General features: G+C 43.7%; 1 protein-coding gene across 1 annotated transcript in view; it reads left to right on the forward strand.

Moving 5' to 3' along the window:
- The window catches only part of DNAH6 (dynein axonemal heavy chain 6), a 247,355-nt gene that overhangs the window by 136,682 nt on the left and 86,012 nt on the right, over positions 1-24,661 (forward strand). The window contains exons 31-40 of the mRNA XM_048504422.1: positions 1,724-1,876; positions 2,380-2,520; positions 5,074-5,316; positions 8,891-9,058; positions 11,014-11,249; positions 15,704-15,965; positions 18,647-18,770; positions 20,851-21,047; positions 21,879-22,082; positions 23,884-24,009. Of these exons, the coding sequence (XP_048360379.1) occupies positions 1,724-1,876; positions 2,380-2,520; positions 5,074-5,316; positions 8,891-9,058; positions 11,014-11,249; positions 15,704-15,965; positions 18,647-18,770; positions 20,851-21,047; positions 21,879-22,082; positions 23,884-24,009 (1,854 nt within the window). The remainder of the gene's footprint in view (positions 1-1,723; positions 1,877-2,379; positions 2,521-5,073; positions 5,317-8,890; positions 9,059-11,013; positions 11,250-15,703; positions 15,966-18,646; positions 18,771-20,850; positions 21,048-21,878; positions 22,083-23,883; positions 24,010-24,661) is intronic.

A 24,661-nucleotide genomic window follows, 5' to 3' on the forward strand; every position in this document is an offset into this window, starting at 1 on the left:
CACAGAAAATTCCATGTCTAGACTCTGCCCTGATAGTCTAGTTCCATGGTGGCGAACCTTTGGCACTCCAGATGTTATGGACTACAATTCCCATCAACCCCTGCCAGTATGGCCAATTGGCCATGCTGGCAGGGGCTGATGGGAATTGTAGTCCATAACATCTGGAGTGCCAAAGGTTCGCCACCACTGGGACTCTAGTTTGTGTGTAGAAACATCCCTTGATATTTCTAGTCTCTGTGTAGAATTTACATTTTCTTTTGGTAGGGTCACACATTCAGCTATCATCAATTTTCTTTTCTTTTTTGCTGTCTAACCAATTTTACTGTGTACCTCAGGGTGAAAGGAATGTAGATTTCTTACCTGCTTTGTCTCTGTCAAGGGGCCTGAAACAGGACAGGTCATTTTAACACTGGTGCTCAGTACCACCTCATTCCAGCCTGTTTTCATCCTTGAGTGTGTTTGTCTCAGGACTCTTGATTCTTTTGAATGTATGGACTGGCTCTGAATCCTCTGAGAATTTCAGCTGCAATGTCTTTGCCGATGTAATTCCGCTGCCTTCATAATTGTTCTGTGCTCATAAGAACTATGGCATTGTTTCGGAAGATTCAGCATTCAATTTGGCTTTGGGAGGTTTAAATGTTTTTAAACGTATGCGTTCTCGAGTCTTCAAACGGGTTCTGTGCCAATTCAAAGATTTTCGGAAACTTTTGGAAGCATGTGCAATGTGCAGGACTCCCTTGATGGCAGAGTCTCTTCCTGTTGTTGTTTTTTTAAATCCCAGACTTTATAGTCTTAGCTCAAGAAAGTTTTGAATGAAATCAGTTAAAAGTAAGCAGTCGTTTTAAAACTATGTTTCTACTGTTCAAGGCCAAAGGGTGGAACGCAACTTTCAGATTAAGTAAATCCATAAATTAGCCAAGAGAATACCGGGGAGAAAACACATTGACTTGGATCCTAAGAAGCACCAGTGAAGTCTCCCTTGAAGAATATTACGTTTTCACCTTCCTTTCCACTTCAGCCTTCTTTGCCCCCAACGTTCTGTACCTGCAGATTGTGACTACCCCCCACCCAGAGGTGGGATCCAACCAGTTCTCACCACTTCTCTAGAAGTGGTTACTAATTTTTTTTCTGAGTGCCGAGAAGGGGTTACTAAAGCAACCTCCCTGCCCAATAGGGACTGGAGGTGCGTGTGTGCGGTGGTGGCGCTGTTTGAATCCCACCACCATCAGAGCCTGTTACTAAAATTTTTGGATCCCCCCACTGCCCCCACCCCCCCACGAAGTGTGTGTGAGGGATAAAATAGGAGGAACGGGGGACTGACAGACATTGTCTTCCCCTCCTGCTGTTCCATCAGGGGGACTACTGATGTGCCCTCTGAACAGCATCTTGCCTCCCAAACCACTAAGTTTATTGCCAAGCTGTTATTTTGGGACATTCCAATTTGTCTTTTAATGTGGATAGGAATAGAATTCTTATCTATTGTCTCTGGTTGCTAGTGGCCCTCAGTACCTGGTTTGTATGTAACTGGGTTAGGGTTTGGAGCCAGTGCTTATTAAAAAAAAACCCCGATCTTTATTTTAGAGAAATAGAATTGCTCATGATGCATACCAGTAATCCACTAACAAATTAGAAAAAAACTAATATTTTTTCTGATTGCGGTGTTTTTAAGTTCCATAACTCTTTTTTTGTGTGTGTGATGATTGCTATTCATACCATTTTGCAGATTGTTGTGGAGGAGTTTCTAGAAGATATAAACAACATTCTGAATTCTGGCGAGGTGCCTAATCTATTTGAAAAAGATGAACTGGAGTTTGTTATGGCAGCTACCAGACCAAAAGCAAAAGAAGCTGGCATACCAGAGGGCAATAGGGACGAGGTAAAAGAAACATTTCAAGTATTATTTTTCAGGCACTATTCAACTAGTTCAGGGGTAGGGAACCTGCGGCTCTCCAGATGTTCAGGAACTACAATTCCCATCAGCCTCTGTCAGCATGGCCAATTGGCCATGCTGGTAGGGGCTGATGGGAATTGTAGTTCCTGAACATCTGGAGAGCCGCAGGTTCCCTACCCCTGAACTAGTTCTTCGCTGCAGACAGAGAAACTGAAATTATGGTGCATGTTGTACATGTGTAATTATCAGCTCCTAAAGGAAGAGGAAATTACTTCTTATGCTGCCGCTGTTCTCGGCCAATATCACAGATTGATTCTAGGGGTGAGAGATGGAAATAGGCTGTTAAGCCTCGTAGCCTATTTCCTCACCAGCTAGCAGCCATTCATTACACTTTATGAGTGTGCTGGATTTCATTTGTGCTAACTACCTCATTATTGCCTTGCTTTCCTCTTATCCTTGAATTAATATTTGGGATGGCCTTTTCTCAGGTATTTCGATATTTTATTAACCGCGTCCGCCAGAAGCTGCACATTGTTCTGTGCATGAGTCCTGTCGGAGATGCTTTTCGAGCACGGTGCCGAATGTTTCCATCGCTTGTGAATTGCTGCACGATCGATTGGTTTGTACAGGTACCTAGTTTCAATTAAAGACTGTTAGGATGTCCAGTTAACACAGGATTTTTATTTAAGGATATGAGACTGTCTTCCTTCCTTCAGTTTGATTTTGTTACGCTTAGGCTTATTTCCTTCATTCCCCGGCATTAACATACAGCTTTTAACATAATTAAAATGAAATGCTTTTTGCTTGTCTTTAAATGGTAAGAGATTGGTCTGGTCCTCTTCAACCAGATCTTTTGAACGATCCTCCGAATACTAGATTCATTAACATTTCGATGTTATGTTTTAAACTTGATTTATGCTAGTCCATGGGTCTGCAACCTGTGGCTCTCCAGATGTTCATGGACTACAATTCCCATCAGCCCCTGCCAGCACGGCCAATTGCAGACTCCTGTGCTGGTCTGACCTGGGTAACCCAAACTTGTCCAGTCTCATCAGATCTCGAAAGCTAATAAGAATCAGCCATTGTAAGCATTTGGATGGGAGACCATCAAGGAATTCCAGGGTTGCTGTAGAGGGGCAGGCAATGGCCAACCACCTCTGAATGTCTCTTGCCTTGAAAGTCCTATGTGGCTGCCATAAGTTAGCTAGTTTTTGCCTTTCTTGAAGTTCCTTGCATGCTTCTCTTTTTAAATTCACATCAAAATTGTACCATTGAGAGAAACTTGGTGGCAACTTTAGTTCCAGTTGTGGATCTTTCATTTGTTCCTAAGGCGAACTCTCAATTTCACATGAATCAGCCTGTATCATTACCATCCCTTTGTCCCAGACCAAAATACCCTGAAGAGAAAGAATGACACAAGATGTGTGAAGGGCTCTTCAAATTTACACAGCTAGAACAAAGAGCCTAAGGCCGTGGTGGCGAACCTTTGGCACTCCAGATGTTATGGACTACAATTCCCATCAGCCCCTGCCAGTATGGCCAATTGTAGGGGCTGATGGGAATTGTAGTCCATAACATCTGGAGTGCCAAAGGTTCACCACCACTGGCCTAAGGCAATCAGATTCTGTGTTTGTCCTCTATGGGATGAGCTGATTGGGGCAGAAGGCATCAAAGATTACAACAGCTAGATGGATAAAGGACTTTATTAAGGCAGCCTATGAAGTCCAAGGTTGTGGAATGCCAAACAAGGCCACCGTCCATTGGACAAGGTCAGCAGCTACATTTGCAGCATTCACCACTAGAACTCCAACTAAGGAGATCTGAAGGGCGGCCATTCTTGGCATGAGGCACTACCAAGTCGACAAGCAAGAATTCATTAAAGCTGCTTTTGGAAGGAAAGCCCTGCAGCAAGGGGTTGAGCTTAAGGCAAATGTTTCTTGTATTCAGACACAAGAAGCATCAGGTGAGCTTATCCCACCCCGAAGTGCAGCTCTGGTATGTAACCAGCTTGGATGACTGAGCACCACTGTTGAAGAACAACAAATATGACTTACAGTGAAGGTGACCTCTCATCTCAGGGGCAAAGTCATCCACTTCCCACCCTTAAGGATGACAAATGGCATATTTGGGTGCTGGAAGTAATAACATTATTATGTGGAGTAGAGCTTGTATGACTGGATAGGGATAGCCCAGCCTGAACTGCTAGAGGCATGACCTAACCATTCAGGATGACTTTGCACACTGATGAGAGGACATCTTCACAATAAGTCCAATATGTCGTTCTGTTATAGCCAGGGTCAGTTCCAGGTTTGGGGGGACCTGGGCAGAGAATTCCCAGCTTCCCTTCCTTTTCCCTGCCAGCCCCCTGTTCACCCCTCCTTTCTCTTCCCCTCCCCACTTGCCTGCTCACAAATAGGCTCTCCTCTGCAGCATCTGTCCACAGCACTCAATGGAATTCATCAGGAAAGATTCCGCAGAATGGGATGGGCTGGGTGTGGAAAATCCTCATTGCTGGGTCTGATGTCTTTGAAATTCTGTAAAGGAAGAAGTACAACTTTACAACTTCAGTGGCATTCTCAGACACTTAGACCTTTTATGCCCTTGCGACCTACCTCTTATTGAGCGCAGATTCCCTCCAGGTTGGATTTTTGATTAAGGTATGCTGACTCTGGCCCTGGTTATAATAATGCTGTATTAAACAGCTGGTATAGGAGCTGCGTGGAGTAGTGGTTAAGTGCTTGCACTGCCACTCACACTGTCAGGTGTTCGAGCCCCCTGTGGGTCAGATATCCTGGCAACTGGCTCATGATCAACTCAAGCCTTGGTCGGTAAGTGAGTACCTAGCTCATAGCTAGGGGGTAAAGAATAGCCAGGGAAAGCAATGGCAAACTACCCCACAAAAATGGCTTGCCTATGAAATCACTGCTTGCAGTGTTACCCCAGGGTCGGATACGACTGAAGGAGAAACTTTACCTTTACTTAATCAGCTGGTCAACTACTCTTTTTCATTAATACGATACAGTCATTAAAACCAAAGAGGTACTCACACATGCTTCATTAAGAAATGCTTTCATCATCTGGGATTTAAGCTTATAGTCATTATTACTGTGGAATCCAATCTTGGTGGTGTTGAATACAAGGTAAGTTCACGACTGATATAATTTTTTTCTCCTTTTTTTCAGTGGCCCAAAGAAGCTCTGCTTTCTGTAGCAAGGACTTTTTTTCTGCCCGTTGACCTTGGAAGTGACAAGATGAAAGAGAAACTTTCAGTAATGTGTGTAGATATTCACATAAGTGTGACGGAGATGGCGGACCGGTACTATGCTGAGCTCCGGAGACGCTACTACACAACGCCTACTTCCTATTTGGAGTTAATCAATCTTTACTTGTCCATGCTAAGTGAAAAAAGGAAGCAGCTGGTTTCAGTAGGTTAAATTTTATTACCAGAAATATGTGCATTACGCTTAGAATTGTGCCTGATTTCCCCTTGACAGTCTTCCTTTTCAGAACAACACATAGATAATTTGGTGTTGTTTGGGGTTTTTTTGTATTGAGATGGATTTGACATGCGCTGTCTTCAACTGGATTTACATTGTAGATGACTTTATGAGAAATTCACAGTGCCAGCATACCTAGTTCATCCCCCCTTTTTATCTGACCCATAACCACCCGCCCTAAAATCACGCCACCCAACTGTGATAGAGGTCCTTCCCCACGGGGACATTTGTATTCAGTAACAGAAGCTGAGATGAATGGCCATATTCTGGCTCTTTATGAAGAAATAGAATCGTTCTAAAAAACTGAAAGATTTAGTACTTATTGATGGAAACTCATTCATTTGATTTTTATCACGGTGCCCCATGAAAGTGGCTAAGGAAATTAAACAGATGCCTTAGATACCAATCCTATTTATTTCATTGCCAGATGAAAGGGGAGGGGAAAAAACAGCACAATTCCAAGAAGGTAGAAAGGTGGAGTAGGGGGCGCACTGTTCAATGTATTGTACAAGTTGTCACAAATTATGACTGTCTGCCTTCTGGGCAGAAGTTGCGGGTGTATTATTGGTGCAGTGAGATCCTGGCTGTAAGGGAGAAGGTTCATGCCCTTGCAGCTAAGGTGACTAAACTGGAGAAGATGAGAGATTCAGGAAAGGTCTGTAACTCAGATGTCTTCTTGGACTTGCCAGAGGCATCCTGCTATCACCGTGGTGGCGAACCTTTGGCACTCCATATGTTATGGACTACAATTCCCATCAGCCCCTGCCAGCATGGCTAATTGGCCATGCTGGCAGGGGTTGTTGGGAATTGTAGTCCATAACATATGGAGTGCCAAAGGTTTGCCACCACTGTCTAGCAGGTCTTCTGCTGATGAGAAGTCTTAGGATAACATGGCATCATAATTGCTGGAAGGGACCTGTTCCTGCTGCCAAATGATTTACTCTCATTCTCAGGATCCTGTTCTTGAGATGGTTACCTTGGTAGTGGGAGATTTAGTCCTTAGGCATATCAAAAGATATCAATAATGATCTCACCTTTATTCAACACCCTACCTGCCAGGGACAGAGGTAGCAGATGTTGTGTGCTGAACAGGTAAATACAAAGGCGGTACTGGTAGCTGTGGTGCACCACGGCACCAATAAAGTTGGGAAGCACAGCTTTCTGGTCCTACAAGAAAAATGTAGGTTGCTAAGGCAAGACATTGAAGTCCAGGCTCTCTGAGGTAGCAGGTAAGCAAAACATAGGCTAGAGTTATTTTTAGAGCCTATTTTGGGTGTGCTGCCAGCAGGCAGGGCATGGTAGGTCCAGCCTTGCAGGGCCAAATAGGTGGCAGGCAACAGCATAGTGGAAAGACAGTCCAATGGGTCAAGGCAGGCAGCAGGCAAAAACATAGTCGAGTCAGGAGTACATGGTACAGGTCATGGTACAGGAGAACCGATAAGCAGGCTGGGAATCAGCAATAAACCAGGCAATCAGAGGCGACAGGTAACACACTTGTGCACCCATGCAGAACCAAGCTCAAGGCAAGGCTTATATTCAGAGCCTTGTCCATGGGACTGGGATTCTGCAAGGAGTTAATCCTCTTCAAATGCAAAGGCTTGTATCTTCCCATGTCTTGCTGCAATACGAGCACTTCTCCTTTGCTCCTGCAGCAGTTGCCTCTGCTTCTGCCTCCTATGCACAGCTGGCTCATCACTGGGTTCCCTAGGGGGATCTCCTGGCTCTTCCACCTGCATGGCATCAGGCAGAGAAGGGCTGGAAGTTGGCTGTGCTGCCTGGTCTTCCTCAGGAGCAGCCAACTCTGGCTGCACCGTGTTATCAGAGTTCTCTGTGTCCTAGTAAGTACCCAGGGGCTGGCTCATGACACTGGGTTTGAGATGGCCAAGATAAAATGTTATTTCTGTGCCATGGATTTATCTTCACATAGCCATACTGCAAAGTTGCTGTGAGTAGAGAAACTCCTAGTGTAGATTGTCAGTGTGATTTGACTGAACCAGAACTATACTCTGTGACTAAGCACTTCGAAGATGAAATCGCTTTTATCCATTCCAACATGGACTGCTTAAACAGTGCTGGCACTATTGGATATTAATCCCATAGTTCCCTGCTTGGATGAGTTTCAATTAGGACAGTCTGGGTCCAGAATATCTGATGGATCACTTCTCCTACTCTTCCCCTTCATTCAGAGTATTATCAAAAGATCTCTTCTGGGTGCTTCTGCTGCCCAAAATTAGGCAGATAGCAAGAGGTTGCAGCTACTTTTTGGTGGTGCACTTTTTGAAGGCTTTCACTTCCATGGATGTCTGCTTATGCTGCTGAATTTAAGCCAAATTCCTCTGTTTTCACTGATCTGAAAGTATGTAAGCCTTTTTGGAAGTGTAAAGAATGGCCGCGCCTTGGTCGCGGCCGTCATTGCAAGGAGTGGAGGTGTCCCCAGTGAGGGCTGTCTGCCTGCCTAAGGGCAGGCGGGTGGTATCGGGGACCAGCGGGTTCAAGCCCGCATGCCAGGAAGCACCCAGCCCGTGCATGAACGGGAGCCAGGCCGTGACTGGACGGCGTGCTCTCGCGATGTAAATGTAATGCAAGAAGTGCTTAACATTAGATGTTTCCATTTTTGGCTTTGGTCCAAATGTTGTTGCAGGTAAGTAATCAAATGTCATTGCTTGTGGTCCCAGGTGACGGGAATGCACTTCTGTGACAAGTTTGGTAAGGCCCAGGGTAGTATTGTGGCATAGATAGGTTATGGCCATCCAGATGTGCATATGGTGTATGCTTGGAAGGCTGCTTGCTGGATCAGCGTTTCTGTATAAAAATGCCTGTTTAGGTGTGCTAGTGTGCTGAAGCCTGTTTTTGTATTTTAAAAGAAATGTCAGTGTTGAAGCTGAACGACTGGTCACGTAGATTAGCCTGATAACTTTTGTTGCTTATTGCGATATGTTCTTAAACATTCATGGAAAAGGTAATACATGCTACTACTAATTTGATTAGAACATGTGCAGTTATACACATTGTGTTGGATTTTGTGCCTCTGGCCCCTTCCGCACACCCAAAATAATGCGTTTTCAAACCACTTCCAGCAAGTGGATTTTGCTATTCCGCACAGCTTCAAAGAGCACTGAAAGCAGTTTGAAAGTGCATTATTCTGCATGTGCGGATTGAGCCTCTGTTCCACTGGAAACGAGGATCTGTGGGTACAAGGAAATGAAAGAGTTGCTTTCCCCTCTTGCTTCTCTCTCCTCACTGCATCTTGTTGCATGGCATTTTGTCCACACCATCCCCTAAATCCCAGGATAGGAATGGGGCAGGAAAGATTAATCACTGTGAGTACCTTCTGCTTTTGTACAACCGCAGAGTCCCGGCTGGTGTCACCGATGTGTACTACACAACACTTGAAAAAAAATCACTCCAGCTCTTCTTGTGCTTCTAATAGATCAACACTTCTTTGAAGTTTTGAATGAAGCCACCAATATATTGTTAATCAACAATATTTACCATATTCCAGGCTCGCGATCGTGTGAAGAATGGCTTAACCAAGCTATTAGAGACAAACGAACTTGTTGATAAAATGAAATTAGATCTTTCGGCTTTAGAGCCAGTTCTGAAGGAGAAATCAATAGATGTGGAAGCTTTGATGGAAAAATTAGCAGTGGATCAAGAAAATGCAGATCAGGTATAAATTAAAATGTCAACATGTTTTTCAGTTTATAATATACTTGCATTCTGCTCCCAGCTGTTTTCTCATCCTGGCCCTGATCAGATTGAAATCTGTTTATGTGAAATATTATCTCAATATAGACTTATTCCTCATGCACAGCTTATCACAGATTCTCCAAGTAGTCCCTTGGAAACGTTTTATGTGAAATCATTCTGCACTCCTCCTTTCCCTCATCCTTTTGGAGTTTTTCCCCCTTGGCTTTTCTGTAGAATTTATTCTAGATGCTACTGCTGAAAATGTATTGCTGGTGGTATACCATCCATGGTGCAGAAGAGCAGCCCTCCCCCTCTTTCCTTTTGTGCAAGCTCTCTAGCACTACTGTGCAGTTACATTTTGAAGCACCAATTCAAAAATGTCTCCGCCCCCATTTGAACTATTGAGAACTACCAACCCATATGAAAACCAAAACTCATTATCTAAAGGAACAGAAACACGTAGCCCACCCCCACAAAGAACCACTGCAGCTGTCCCGGATTACCAGAAGCAATTACTCCCAGTACTCTTTTCAGTTGGCCCTCCCCCAGTTGCCCTGACATTATATCAGTAGTTCAGTGTGAACGTGACAAAGCTGATTCAATTGTTCATGCTAGTTTGTATCTTTCCCTGAACATTAAGATCACAAATCCTGTGTGAAATTGACAAAGCCAGTCCAACTGACCATGTTATCCCTGCATCAGTGGTACATCTCTAGTTTGATATGACAAAGAGAAAATTTATTTTGAAAATGAAGGAAGAGAAGGAAAAAATGACTAAAGGGGAGGTTGGACAACTACACAGGATGTGACTAATGGCCAGGTGTTCGCACAGAATGGGAGCCAAAAAAACTCCCCTACTGTAGCTGGCGCCATTCTGAAGGAACAGAAACATGTAGCCCACCTCTCTCATGAAGAACCACTTTTTTCAGTCAAATTAAAGCTGCAGCAATGCACAGTCCTTACTGCAGCAGTTCCTTATCAATTTCCTCCTGCAAAAACAGCTTTCTTTGTCAATTTCACTTGCTTCTAATTGCAGACGTGGATGTCTCTTTGCCTTAGCATTACCTTGCTAATTCAAGATGAAATCGACAAAGCTGATACAATTGACCCGGCTTGAGTCTGTGCCTAACGTGCTGGCAGGGGCTGATGGGAATTGTAGTCCATTAACATCTGGAGTGCCGTAGGTTCACCACCACTGGATAGGATAACAGCTACAGTACCAACTGCAACCGGCTGAATCACATCTTTCGACTTTTTGGTGTTAGGACTGTATCACTTCATGGCCAAGATTATTTCAGTTTAAATTCAGTCATGCAAAGTGGTCCACTCCCACTTATTCTCCTGCTCAACTGGCCTCCTTTTATCCTGTAAATACCTGTTAGAACAGGGTTGTTGGGACCTCTTGGGAAAGGTGGGCGCAGGACATAGGGTGGTTCCAGACCAAAGTGGTAGAGACTGAACCCAGAAAATGGAAGCATAGTGATCTTGGCAACAGCAGACTGTTGGCCCATCTGGCTCAGTTTTGCCAGCAGATCTTGAAAGTTACAAATTGAAAATGGGAAGGATTAAAGCAGAAACCTTGCAAGGTATATTATTGCTTTGCGAAGGCTCTTTTCTCTCTGTAAAGCACACCTGAGATATTACATTTTTATGAACTAGCAATGTTGCTAGAAATGTTGTTTGCCCTAGGACAAGAAAACCAAAAGGAAAGCCTTTTTTCCCCCTCTATGCATCCTTTTGCTTCACTGGCTTCTTTAAAAAAAATTACATCATTTTTCACAGCCTTACAGCACACCACATGAGAATACTGCATATTTCTGTTCCACTCCATCATGCATTGAACAAAACAAATAGCAAAGATGAGGAATTGAAATCTGAACCGCAGCACTTCATTAACTTTTGGACACTCATATCGACTGATTAATTTGCTTTCAGGTTCGTCGTGTTGTTCAAGAAGATGAAGCTATTGCGAAAGTGAAAGCAGAGGATACTCAGGCGATAGCCGACGATGCTCAGCGTGACTTAGACGAGGCTCTGCCTGCTTTAGAAGCTGCCAACAAAGCTCTCGATTCTTTAGATAAAGCAGATATTTCTGAAATCAGAGTGTTCACTAAACCCCCGGACCTAGTCATGACTGTGATGGAAGCTATCTGTATTCTTCTTAATGCAAAGTAAGTCAGATTTTAACATCAGTTTGTGTTTTTAGGTCCACTTGTGGTTTGGTGTGTTATGACACCCATTTCCTCAAGCAGTTTTCAACGGGCCTTTCCCCACTTACCTTAAGCCCCGCGCTACTCTGCTCAAGTAGCGCGGGGTCCCGGGGCACTCCGCACGACAGGGGCGGCAACAGCGCAGCCCCCCCGAAGCTGCTGCTATCGCGCCCACTCAGCTCATGGCATCCCTGGCGCTGGAGAAAACGGTGCCTTTTGATGACCCCGGGCAGAGCGCGGGGTCATGGGGATGCCCGGGCGCACGCCAGGGATGCCACGTGCTGAGAGCAGCTCATGGCATAGGGGGATTAGAGTGAGTGGGGAAACGCCAATGTTCCCCTGCCTCACAAGCTAGTGGGTGGGGGTGGGGGGGGGTGGGGGTGTGTTGGGTTGGGTTGGGTTGGTTGGTTGGATTTGTATACTGCCCTCCCCCGAAGGGCTCATGGTGGTGAACAACAGCTGCAAATAACACAAACAATAATAATCACATTAGCAACAACCATCAAAAACATAATATCAATAAGCATGAAATAATAAACATAGTATTATAACGAAACATTCTAAATTACAATAAATGTAATATTTTAAACATGGGATAATAATAACAGAAGCATCAACATTTCATGATGTTCTTGCTTTTTGATATTTGATATTTGGGGATACGTTTATTGATTCTGCTGTTTTACTGTTTTGATATTTATGGTTTGATATTTGCTGTTTTGATATTTGATTTGTTTTTTGATGCTATTTGCTTGTTGTTTGCCGTCATGAGCCCTGTGGGGGAGGGCAGGGTATAAATTGAATAAATGAATGAATGAATGAACATTTCAACATCATAATATCACAAAACAGAGGCATCAATAATCCTAACATGGAGTGAAGGTGGCAAAGAAATTAGGGCATGATTACATTGTGTGAACCGATCTGTATATCCAAGTGTTACAGTTGAGGGATTGAGGAAGAAATCTACATCCGCTGTTCTGGTACCAGCTGCACATTTTTTATAAATCCTACTTCTGGCCTTAGCCCCAGAGCTGCTACCAAAAGTTGTGAAACAAATGTGCATAAATGTGTATTATTTCCTTACTAATTTTCAAGGAAAAGAAAAAGAAAAATTAAAGACAAAAGTAATTGATCATGACAAGCTATGATTGTGGGTTTGATGTCTGGGAACAATCAAAAATCCCTGATGCTAAAACACATCTCTTATATTCTCGGATTAGCTGTTTCTTCCAAATGAGCTTCATGTTTATGGAGTTGGATGATGAAGAGGTATGCTTCAGCAAAGTCAAGCAAAGTCAGTTACTGTCATCCCAAGGGAACCTAAGAATGCATTACATCAGTTACATGTTATCAGAAAGCAAATGAATGTCACAGTGAACATTAATGCAGTATTTTAAAAGGACAAACCCTTTCAGTTTTTTATAGCTGAAATAGAATTCAAACATTTAACCTTTAAAAGCATCTCCATCTTGGGTCTTCAAAAGAAAGGTGTGCTATGGTAAGATCCCAGTCCTAAACCCGTTTGCAGAGGCGCCACCTTACTGATCTCTTCATCAAGTTTGTTTAGGATACCAATTCTAGTTCTTTTTTAAAAATGGACAGAACATGCTTGGATAGGGAAGGAAATCTTTAGTGCACCAGCATACCACAACAGTCATCTGACATTACTTAGAACATCACACATCGCACCACACTCAGCATAGCTCTGCCATCTTGGAACTAAAGTAGCTTCTGTCATTTTGGCAACATGCACATTTGCATGGCACAGAAATGGAACAGTGAATGTCAGAGAGTGGAGTGATCTGGAAGCTTAATGGAGACCAATCTCCTTGGAGAACCTCCTAAAGCCTTTTCAGCCATCACGCAGTCTCTGCTGTATCACTTAGATCACTTAGACCAGATCTTTTAAGTGATTCAGCAGAGCAGCTTGGAAGAGGTAGCCTAATCTACTGACCGAGCATGTGGAAATCTCTATATCCATTTGCACGACTCTGCATTATGTTGCATAACTAAGACTCTCTTGGGGGAGACTATTAGTTTGTTAAATTATATTATTAGTTGTTTAAGGCATAACTACTGTATCTAAATGGCCTGATGCATCTGTACCTGAGAGAGCAAATTTTCCTCTGCGCATCTCCCCATGCACTGAAATTGGGGGGAGAGGGGGCTTCCCCCATGTTCCTTCTTTTATTATGGTGAAAACACAGTACAAGGGCAGTTCAGTTGTGGTGCTGACCTTTCGGAACTTCCTGCTTAAGGAAGATCCAGTTGCCTCCCCAATTTAACTTTCGTCACTAAAAATAATTTATGTTCTCAAGGGTTCTGGGCTTTTATTGTTTGCTGTTAACTTTAATTAGCCTTATTAGTACCTTTTTAAAACCACTTTGAGTACTTTGGCACCATGCTTGAGGCTGTAGGATGTGTTTATGTAATTTTTAATTTGTGCATATTAAAGGTTAATGAAATGAAACATGGGTGAGGGAAAATGTGACTCCAAAATACTATACGGTCCTTGGCCTACATTGAGCGCGGAGTGAAACGCATCATGTAATGGTCTAGAGCAGTGGTGGCGAACCTTTGGCACTCCAGAGGTTATGGACTACAATTCCCATCAGTCCCTGCCAGCATGGCCAATTGACCATGCTGGCAAAGGCTGATGGGAATTGTAGTCCATAACCTCTGGAGTGCCAAAGGTTCGCCACCACGGGTCTAGAGTCACTCCTGTAATTCAAACGGCTTTTAAAAATAACATGTTTTTCAGAGTCACTTCTGAGGTAAAACTGAGAATAATTCTTATTCGGTTTAACATTAACTTACAAAAATTGAGGTTGTCAGTGACGGTCCTTGCTTTCTTAGGAAGATCATAAATTATCTTTAGGCTTATTGTCATTCTCCTTCAGTGGAGCTTCAGTCATCCAGGTTGGCTACGTCATGCTCCCAGTTGTCCAGGCAGGACTACACAAATTTGTATAGTGTCTCCTGGAAGCCAGCTTCTCCAGTCTAGATAGCCCTGCAAGTGCAGACAAGTGTTACTTCAGTAGCTCTCTTATCTACATGCTGGAATAGAAGGAGAAACAGTAATGGAAGGTCGCCCTGAGCTGGCCGGGGTTGGGGAGACCAGAACGCCTTGCATGGAGGCAGCAGGGGAGGCCGCTGGCAAGGTACACCCAGAGGTGGGATCCAGCAGGTTCTCGCAGGTTCCCGAGAGTAGGTTACTAATTATTTGTGTGTGCCAAGAGGGGGTTACTAATTGGTGATTTTGCCACGTGATTTTTGCCTTAGTTACACCCCTCCTCTCAGCAGTAGCGTGCAGAACTTGAAGCAGTCTAGCAGGAGGTTCAGCGGAGTGCGTGGCAGCCTGCGCCTGCGTGCATTCGTTTCCCACCCAAGGACCGGCGCAGCGGCTGCGTCCTTGCCACAGCCCCGCCCAGGAATGCCCGGCACCCAGAATGCCCAGCCACGTCCCTTCGTGCCCCGCCCAGCTCCATTGGCGCTACACCACAGTTTGAATCCCACCACCATGGGAACCTGTTACTAAAATTTTTGGATCCCACCACTGGGTACACCTGACTTTGCGACGGGGGGGGGGGGGGGAGGGGAAGTTCAACTGGGGCCTGGGCATGGGAAGGGTGTGCGAACTCACTGAGAACTGCTAAACTGTACCAAGCAGCATACTGGAGGCAGTTCAGACCCCACACCATCTAGGTACTGTAAGCTTCATGGGGGGGGATCAGGAGTTTGCCCTTTTGAGGCAAACGCCACTGCCTCAGGCACTGTTTGGAGAATTCTCCCTGTTTCTAATCAAGGAATAAATGATATTCTACACACAAACCACATTTGTAGCATGTGGTAGCAACTTTTTCATTTACTTTTGATGCGGTGCCATAAATTTCGGTGAGGGACAGCCTCCCATTTATAACTTTGAAAGCCCAAACCCTAAATCCTGTGCCGGTTAAGAGAAAAACAAAGGATAAACTATTTTGTCTGCGAGACTGCTGGAAGATAATTAAATTATATATTTATACCTGTTGTGACTTGGCTGGAATTTCAATGCTGGCGACCTGGAGGGCGCCGTCTTCTAGAGGAATAGCAGCTTTGGCAGCCTGTTGGGCATTTGTCTTTATGAATTAGATGAAATCCATAGAGGCATCACGTGAAGTTCAATTCACATTACCACGAAACAGTAGCTGAAGTGTGAAGCCGCAAAGCTTCATTTCCTTTGTGAACCGTGCCCTATCTTTTTCCTCAAGGCTATCTTGTTGCTTTCTTCTCTCCTCCATGCTGGAATTAATTATATATAATGCAGAAGTGTAAGTGTTGATTGGTATTTTATGGAGCACAAACTTAATCCGACAGCCTCCGAAGCAGAAACTGTATTTCTCGAAGTGTCTCAGTTTCTTTCAATCTTTCAGACCTGACTGGGCAACAGCGAAGCAGCTCCTCGGAGACTCCAATTTCCTGAAAAAGCTTTTGGAATACGATAAAGAAAACATAAAGGGTCAGATATTGCAAAAGCTTCAGAAATATATGAACAACCCCGATTTTGTGCCAGAAAAAGTTGAGAAAGTGTCAAAGGCATGCAAATCTATGTGTATGTGGGTGAGGGCCATGGATCTGTACTCTAGAGTCATCAAGATTGTGGAGCCGAAGAGGCAGAAACTGAATGCTGCACAGGTGGGTTGTTTGTTGCAAAGGGATTTATTTATTTGTTGTCACTGCTGAATGGAAAAAGAACGTCTTTCAACTGAGACTCCCCCCTCAATTTTACCTGTTTTGCTAATGAGATCAACTTTTGGTTGTATGATTCCTCCTTCTCCAGTGGCAATGAATCACTGAATTTAGGGTGTTGCTATGTGTAGTGTTGCCAGCCGTGAAGCTGGCCTCTCTAGCTTTCCCTTTAATATCATATATCGCAGTGGCGTATCTGCAGTGGGAACAGAGTGGGTCAAGTGTCCCCAGGCACAACAGCAGGGGCAAAATTGCCCACACACCCCTCCTCCCTCGTGCCAACCCAGCTTGGAAGCACGCCAGCTTCTGGGCTGGCCAATCTGCTGCCACGGCACCTGTTGGAGCCACTCCCCCCAGCTTCTCTGCAGGCAGCCTCCTGCCCTCTCCAAGCCCTTGTCTCCAGTGGAAACAAGACACTGAATTTAGGGTGTTGCTGGGTGTAGCGTTGCCAACTTTGAACCTGGTCTCTCTAGCTTTCCCTTTAATATCATATCTGCTGCAGTTTCGGGTAATAATATGAAACTGTCTTGTCATGAAAAACTCCCAACTACCCATTTCTACACATTTTATTTATTTGTTTGTTTGTTTGTTTGTTCGTTCATTCATTTGTTTGTTTGTTTGTTTGTTTATTTATTTAATATATTAGATTTTAAACTGCCCATCCCCGAAGGGCTCTGGGCGGCATACAGCAGGCCTGCAACAACAATACATAATAACATTAAACACAGCAGGCTTAAAAACAACATTTTACACATAAAAACTAAGGTAATTTAAAACAACAAATCTAAACCATAAAACACAGCAGCAACAATAATATATGGCGCCCGATCCCAAGGCCGGGAGGGGACAGCACTGATTAGATAGTATATCAGGCGTGCCAATGATGGCACGCAACACAAGGGCATCCTAGAGGGGGAATCCGTGGCTGGCCTCACCAAAGGCTCGGTGGAACAAAACTGTTTTACAGGCCCTGCGGAATTCACCAAGATCCTGCAGGACCTGCACCTCTGATGGAAGAGTGTTCCACCAGGCAGGGGCCAGGGCCATAAAAGCCCTGGCCCGGGTAAAGGGCAGCCGCATCTATCAAAGGGACATTTTCCCCGTTGGCTGGCTGGCAACGTGGCAGATTTTCCAGCAGCCTGTATAGCACCAACACAGGAAACTGAACGGCAAATAAAGTTTGGCCCCGTGGATTGTTGTCTCGTGCTGCTGTAACTGGGTTTCCTGTGTTAATCCATTGTGATCTGTTCAGACTAGCAACAAATGCAACACAGAAATCTGTACAATTATTATTATCATTTATTTTGGCTTGTGTGTAATGGCTACATTGAGTCAGTACATCTGATACTCGAAGACATCTCTGTTTGCTAAGAATTAGCCATGGAACAGTCATCTAATTAGGACAGTAACGGCAGAAGGCAATTAGGCTGCTAAAAACCTGGCTCTCTGGAGAGAATACTAATATGTGTCCCTCAATACAGCTCTAGTTGTGCCAGAGTGCACAAATGTGCATCCAGCTGAATGTAGCATGGTGTGGCACGGTGTTGGCATTCTGACAGGCATGTATGTGTATGTCAGTTAATCCATATCAGAGCATGTCTATCCATATAGCATTATTGTAAATTGGATCCACGTCCAATTCGTATTCCAGCTCAATTAGGCACCTATGACCACGCGTGATTAGAGTAGTTCAGAGGGTTTGCCCTGAAACATCGGCTTTGGAAATTTTCAACCCAATTTGGTAGGTTGGTCCTGCTGAAACTACTTCCCAAAATGTGGGTGCCCTTATAAAATATAACAAGGTACTGAAATAGTGTAATTGTGTGGGGTGGGGGTGGGGGTGGGGGGGTGGGCGGTGGAATTCATAGTTTTCAAATATATGCTTTTAAATAGTTTTTTTCCATTTATATATTAAAATAGATAACACGAGAAAACACATACAGAAACCATTTACATTTATTCTGAACTTCAGATGTATGAGTATTAAATATTTACCTTGGTGTCGTGTATCCTACCAGTCCACTAAGCAAAATTTGAAGCCTTTCCCCAGCCTAAGGAGTCTTCCTCCAACTGAAGTGACTCTTCCTTCAGTATCACTGTTGGAGGGAATCTCCTTCGGATAGAGAAATCTCCTTTAGCCTATGGTCAGATTAATTGTTACATTAATTATCACAAACTAGCACTAAAGTCCATTTGAAATGAAAATAAAATGGGTCCAAGAAGGAGCTGGAGAGCAGGAGACCCTCCCCCTTCCTCCTGGAGAACAGCCCGTATTGTTTTCAGAGGGGGAGGCTCCTGAGTTGGGGGGAAGTGGGCGGGGATGGGATGGAATGTCATGACTCTGCACACCCATTGGCTGGGGTTTGCCATTGGACATTCCATCCCTTAGGCAATTATTTATTAGGATGTGGTCTGATAGCTAAAGAAGTGGTTTGTAAGTCTCGGGTTCAAATTCCAACTCAACTATAGAAAAAGTTGAATGCTCCAGAAGAAGCCATTATCACTTTCAGTGTGTCCTGGGTAGAGTGAAGAATAATAAATATTCTCTTACAGGGCTGTTTTGAAAATGAAGAAAATAAAATGTTTGATATATGAGTGATGGATGCCATTATTTTTATACCAATTAGGCAGAGCTTGATGCAACATTGGCTACCCTTCGAAATAAACAAAAGAAGCTGAGACAGGTAGAAGAACAAATTCAAGAACTACAAGACCAGTATGAAACAAGTGTTAATGAGAAGGAGAGTCTTGGTAAGTGGTTGTTCTGAAGTTCAGGAAAACAATTTTTAGATGAATCCTTGAGACGCATATTTTTGCTGGCTACGCTGAAAGTTTTGCCGCCAATGTCCTGCCGCCAATGTCCTGCCGCCAATCAAACTCTTAATAATTCTCTCTTCCAACAGTAGGTGGTTGCATATGATATAGGAGTGTATTTAATGCATATCTCTGCATGAAAAAAGGCAATTTTGCTATAGTGGGCATGTTTGAGCCCAACATCCTGTTCGTTGTTCAGCTTCCTTAATAGCAGTAGGTGACTGTGACGGTATCTAAACCGGTGGGTCCTGAATCACATCTTATTATTCTTGAATGGCTAACGAAATCTACAAATTGTCACGCTTTCTGTAGTACTAACAAGAACCTATTCATCACTTGGAGCCCTACATACAGTGGTCAGTTAAAGATGTACTGACATTTTCTTATTCTCATACTGTTATTGCACAGTAGTGAGAAATGGACTCCTATTTTAAGCATGGCAGATAAGAGGGAGCTTCTAGCTAAAACCCCGAAGAATTGCTTACTGGTGTAGCTCACAGTTAGATTTCTGCGAGAAGATCCTCTTGTATACACAAACCATGAGCAATTGGGGTTGCTTGTATATCTGAAATGCTGTAACTATAATATTGTTTCACATTAACAGAGTCTATCTTTGTCTTGGGGCATCGTTTTCATAAATACTTGGAAGACTGAAATGTCCAGGTGGCAATTAGAAAACAGCAGTATTGTGAACAAATTAGTGGGAATGTCTGAGGGAGTTCTTTTTCTTTTGATCTTTCTTTCTGTGAAGAACAACTATACTTGTATTTTAAAGAAACTTAAGTCTGGAGAAACATAAGTTAATTCACAGAAACCCAGCAACAAAAGAGAACTGAAAAGCTAGACTGGAAGCTGTCTGCAAAGAATCTGTATAAGTGTGGTTTTTCTTAACATAAATTCCCTAGGAAAAAAATGCACTGTGAATGTTTTGTGAAATCTACTTCTAATGGGAGTCACTCAATTCTTAGGCAATTATGCACAAAGTCTTCGCTGCCTAGCGGAGGCCAGTGTTCGCCACAGCAAGATTTCTTGTGTGGACGTATTTTCTGGAGCCCCACTTTCACTTTCCACTCTCTTCACAGCAAGCGAAACCACATATAGCATGATTTAAATCTTGCTTTGCTGCCAGAGTGAAACAGTGGGTACAGTGGGTACAGCTTTGCCAGTGGGTACAGCTTTGCTTCGGACCTCTTCCCTCTGCCCATGGCCAGCCTTCCCACAGTGCTTTGCATGCCTTCCTCCTCACCACCACCCCCCTTCATGCTATCGGCTCCTTCCTGCTTCCCTGAGTGCACTGATCAAGAGATCGATAGATGGATCTCTCATATGTATAGTGTTGGGGAGAGAACCCCCACTCCATCTCTGTCTAATATCTGTGTTCAGTCTCTCCTCCACCAGCACAGCCTCAGTTGCCAGGTGCCCTGGAGCCTTATCCCTCACCCCCTCTCCATGCTGCCAGCTCCTTCCTGGTTCTCTAAAGTGCACGTATTGAGAGAACGAGAGGTCGATCTTTCAATGCAAAGTAACAACAAAGAGGGCTTTTGCAAGGAACAGTATAATCAGGCATCTTTTTGACTCCATCCCCACCTCCCCCGCTCTACTTCTGCCCTCCCTGATGGCTGAGAGGTCTCTTAAATCTTTATTTCAGACAAAACTCTGTTTTAAAACAAGCCTTTTCTCTTGCAATGGTGGCAGAGTGTGTGCGTGTGTGCATGTATGAGTGGAGGGGAAGGGAAGGGAGTGGGGGAGAGAATATCAGCTCTGTGGCTTTAAGGCTGCTGATGGGTGCAGTTCAGAGAAGAGAAGTAGAGACTCAGCAGAGTTCAGCAGACAAACTGCGATGCAGGCTGTGGGCTGCCTCCTCACGTGTAAACAAATGCAAGAAGAGCTCACTACGAGCCCGCTGTGAAAAGAACATGTGTAATGGGCCTTAGATTTTTAAACACAAAATAATGGTTTGCCAAAAACAAATGTTTGTTGTTTTAAACGAACAATGGCCACAATTCTTACTTTTCAGCAAAGACCATGGCGCTGACTCAAGCACGTCTCACTCGAGCTGGGAGACTCACTGCTGCGTTAGGAGATGAACAGGTCCGGTGGGAAGAGAGCATTCTGAATTTTGAGGCAGAGATTTCAAACATCATTGGAAACGTGTTCATAGCGGCAGCTTGTGTCGCCTATTACGGAGCTTTTACTGCACTGTATAGGCAATCGGTGAGTAAAGAAAAATCCCACTACTTTCTCCCTTTTATGACTATATGGACTATTTTATACAACCCAGAAAATCCACAACATCCTCGACTATGTCATTGTTAAAAATAATATATTTCATAGACTTCCCTGTCAAATAGACTTACCTGCCCCTTCTTGACGCCCCTGCATTGTGTTGTACCACCTCCAGCACTGCTAATACTGCAGTCCACCATTTTCGGCGCAGCTGACCCCCTCCCAGCCTTGGGCCCGGACGCCATAAATAAATAAACAGATAAATAGATGAATCAATAATGTCATTTCAACTCAGTTTTATGTGGATGCTGCTGTGTAAACTTTAAGCGTTTTAATGTTAATGTTTATATTTATATTGTTCTATCGGCCTTGTTTATGGGCCCTGTACACCGCTCGGAGCCCTCCGGGGGTTGAGCGGTCTATGAAGTATAAATAATAATAGTAATAGTAGTAGTAGTAATAATAATAATAATAATAAATAAATAAACAAACAAACATCAACATAAGTCGGTATGTTTTCCCCTAATAACGTTTTCCTCCGGGACACGATCCAGACACTCTCAAAGAATCCTTTTTAAAGCAGGCAAATCCTTCTGTCCCAAAACTCTGTGAGACTTTTCTCCCTCAGACTACTCTGTGATGCCGTAGGATTTTAGCCAATTGTCAGGGGGTCAGGTAGGGTCGCTTAGCTGATTAGCAATCCTTAGCATTCTGTGTGTTGATACAATCTCAGATATTTATGGACCGCTGTATTGCTTTACGTTATATACTGTTAGAAAAATAGCCCTCCCTTCATCATATTTCGTTCTTTCATCTCAGCTAATAGATTGCTGGATCAAACAATGTCAGAATCTGGACATTCCTATTAGTTCTGACTTCAGCCTTATAAATATTTTGGGAGACCCTTATGAAATTCGGCAATGGAACACTGACGGGCTGCCACGTGACTACGTATCCACTGAGAACGGCATTCTTGTTACTCGGGGGCGACGATGGCCACTTATGATTGACCCCCAAGATCAGGCAAGCACTCATTTTAAAAAATTACACTGTGCTGTTTCTTTTTTCAGAAAAAATCAGTTATTCACAGCAAGTGTACTATGGTATGTTCGTATCATCAGCATAGTCCCAGCAGAGCGTGGTATTACATGAAATTTTTGCAAAATTATTAGGACAGCAATGTAAGAAGAAAGTTGCCTCCACTATGTTAATGAGAGTGTTAATATCTTATGGTTACCCAGTATGTTTTCTGTCATACCAAAAAGATTGGGATTAAGATAATTTTTGTTTGAATGATTTGTTTAATCCAATAGTTAAAAAATTACAAAAATAATGTCACAACGTAGGGCAGAAAGCCCAAACTACACACATTTGTTCACTCTGGACACCACACAAAATCTATCAAACGTTAGGCAATCAAGACATTTTCGTTTCCAGAAAAAGGTGCAAAAGAAGAGCCATAGTAATGAAATTCATCCATCATTGAAATAGCATAGATTTACACTGTTTGTGGAGCCTAACCAGAAAAGATGCTTTATCCACCTCCTATGTGGCCATTCCATCTCATGGGAGCTGCCACTGAGAAAACTGGTTCTCTCTCAAGGGTCAAGCAGACCTCTTGAAAACAAGGAACTTCCAGGCACAGCTGTTGTACTGATCAAAGTTGGTGTACTGGTCTGGATAGTAAGAGGCAATCTCTCAAGTGCATGGGTGACAGGTCAAGAGGGCTTTAAACGCTAACATCAGCACCTTGTGTCTAGAATGGCAGCCGATACTGTTGCTCCAAACCAGTATTTCATATGTATATCATTTCATGTATACATCATTGCAAAAAAAATCCCCCAAAACGCCACCCAAGGTCCTTGTCCTGGCTCTCAGAGTTCTTAAATTTTCCCAGAAAGCTTTGACCAGCCAAGAGAAGCTAGGATCCAGTTTCCTTCTGATTGCTTTTGCAATCCCAAGGATCCTCTCCACATCAGTTGCAGTAGTTAATATGAAAGGATCCATATTTATTGCGTTGGGCCCCCAAGGCAGCTCACAGCAATTAGAAAAATGATTTTAAAACACTTTCAAAGGACACAGTAAATGCACCATAAAAACAGAACACGCGGCCAACAACTATTTTCAGTCATTTGGTCCAAAGGCCTTTCAGAAGAGAAATTATTTCATTTTTCTTCAGAAGACCAGGAGAGTCAGTACCAGCCTCATCTCCTACGAGAGGGAGTTCTGTAATCCAGTGTCCCATAACCTGCCAAAGATTCCCCCTGAGGAGTCCATACTATTGTGCACTGACTGTGCTGGTGGGTTTTCATTTCCTTTTGCCTTGCGACTTGTTTTGCAGTTGTCCGGTATATTAAATTGATGCTCCTCAGAGTTGTGGATGGTAAAATCATGTTATTAAATGATGCTGGCTGGAGAACGGGTGGAGCCTACGACTCCCACACTGCTTCATGAAAATATTCACACATGAAAATAACATTGATAAGATGGATGTAGACGAACCCCAAATGGCAAGATGAAAAGAAAAGTTTATAAATAACCAACTGGTTTGCTCACGGCTAATTTGAACAGTCGGCTGTGGAGTGTTGTGAAGCAAGGGCAGGTTTGTTGGGGGGAACTCGGCCCCCCTTTGGAAATGGTCCCTCATTGTCCCATTGCTGTTAGCCAGCATCACCACTTGTGATGGGTGAAAGGAATTAGGTGTAACTGTGAAGTCTGCATTACTCCCTGTGATTTTGAAATTCATTAGACTGAAAGGTTTTAATTATCCGATATGCCCTGTCTCTTTCGATCTTACTAAACTGTTATTTGCTTTGATACACAGTCAAATCGTTGGATAAGAAACAAAGAAGCAAAAAGTGGTTTAAAAATAATTAAGCTAACAGATTCAGGTTTCCTGCGTACTTTGGAGAATGCGATTCGTCTGGGATTGCCCGTTCTTCTAGAAGAGGTTTGAATTTTTTTTTAGTAAAATATTTTCCACCATATTTTTTCTTGTACTAGCGGTACCTGGCCATGCGTTGCTGTGGGTTATTGTGGTGAAATGGGAAAGGAACAGATGCTGACCCTTCCCACTCCCTCCGCTAGGGTGGGTGGGTCATATCCAGATGCTGGGCCCCCTCCCTCCCATCCCTTGCATGCCACCCCTCATTCTCTTCCCTCCCTCACTTCTCTTTCCTTGCATGCCACCTCACCCCTCCCCTTCCCTCCCTTCCCTCTCCCTCGTGTGTATGTGTGTGTATGTGTTTCACTTCCACTCGAGTTATTGCCTATGTGCTGTTTTCACTGCTCATATCTGGCCATCTGAGCAAACATTCTAAGCTGCACGAACATTCTAAGGGTGACAGTTATACACAGGCAGCTGCATGTCCTTCACCATGGAGTGCCAGGAAAAAGGTGTTTTACCTGGGCCAGTTGTGAAATTTCAGGTATGTGAACATCTAAAAACACTCTCGCCTGGCTGACTACAGTGGCTGGGAATTTTCAGAGGAATTGGCCCAGCAGTTACTGAGTTATACCATCACTAACAAATACACGGTTTGCTTTTTATATATAGATAGATTTAAAGCTACCGGCTACATTCCACAGAATTTGATTGCCAG

This window comes from Sphaerodactylus townsendi, linkage group LG07 (genome assembly GCF_021028975.2).
Source record: "Sphaerodactylus townsendi isolate TG3544 linkage group LG07, MPM_Stown_v2.3, whole genome shotgun sequence".
Taxonomy (NCBI): domain Eukaryota; kingdom Metazoa; phylum Chordata; class Lepidosauria; order Squamata; family Sphaerodactylidae; genus Sphaerodactylus; species Sphaerodactylus townsendi.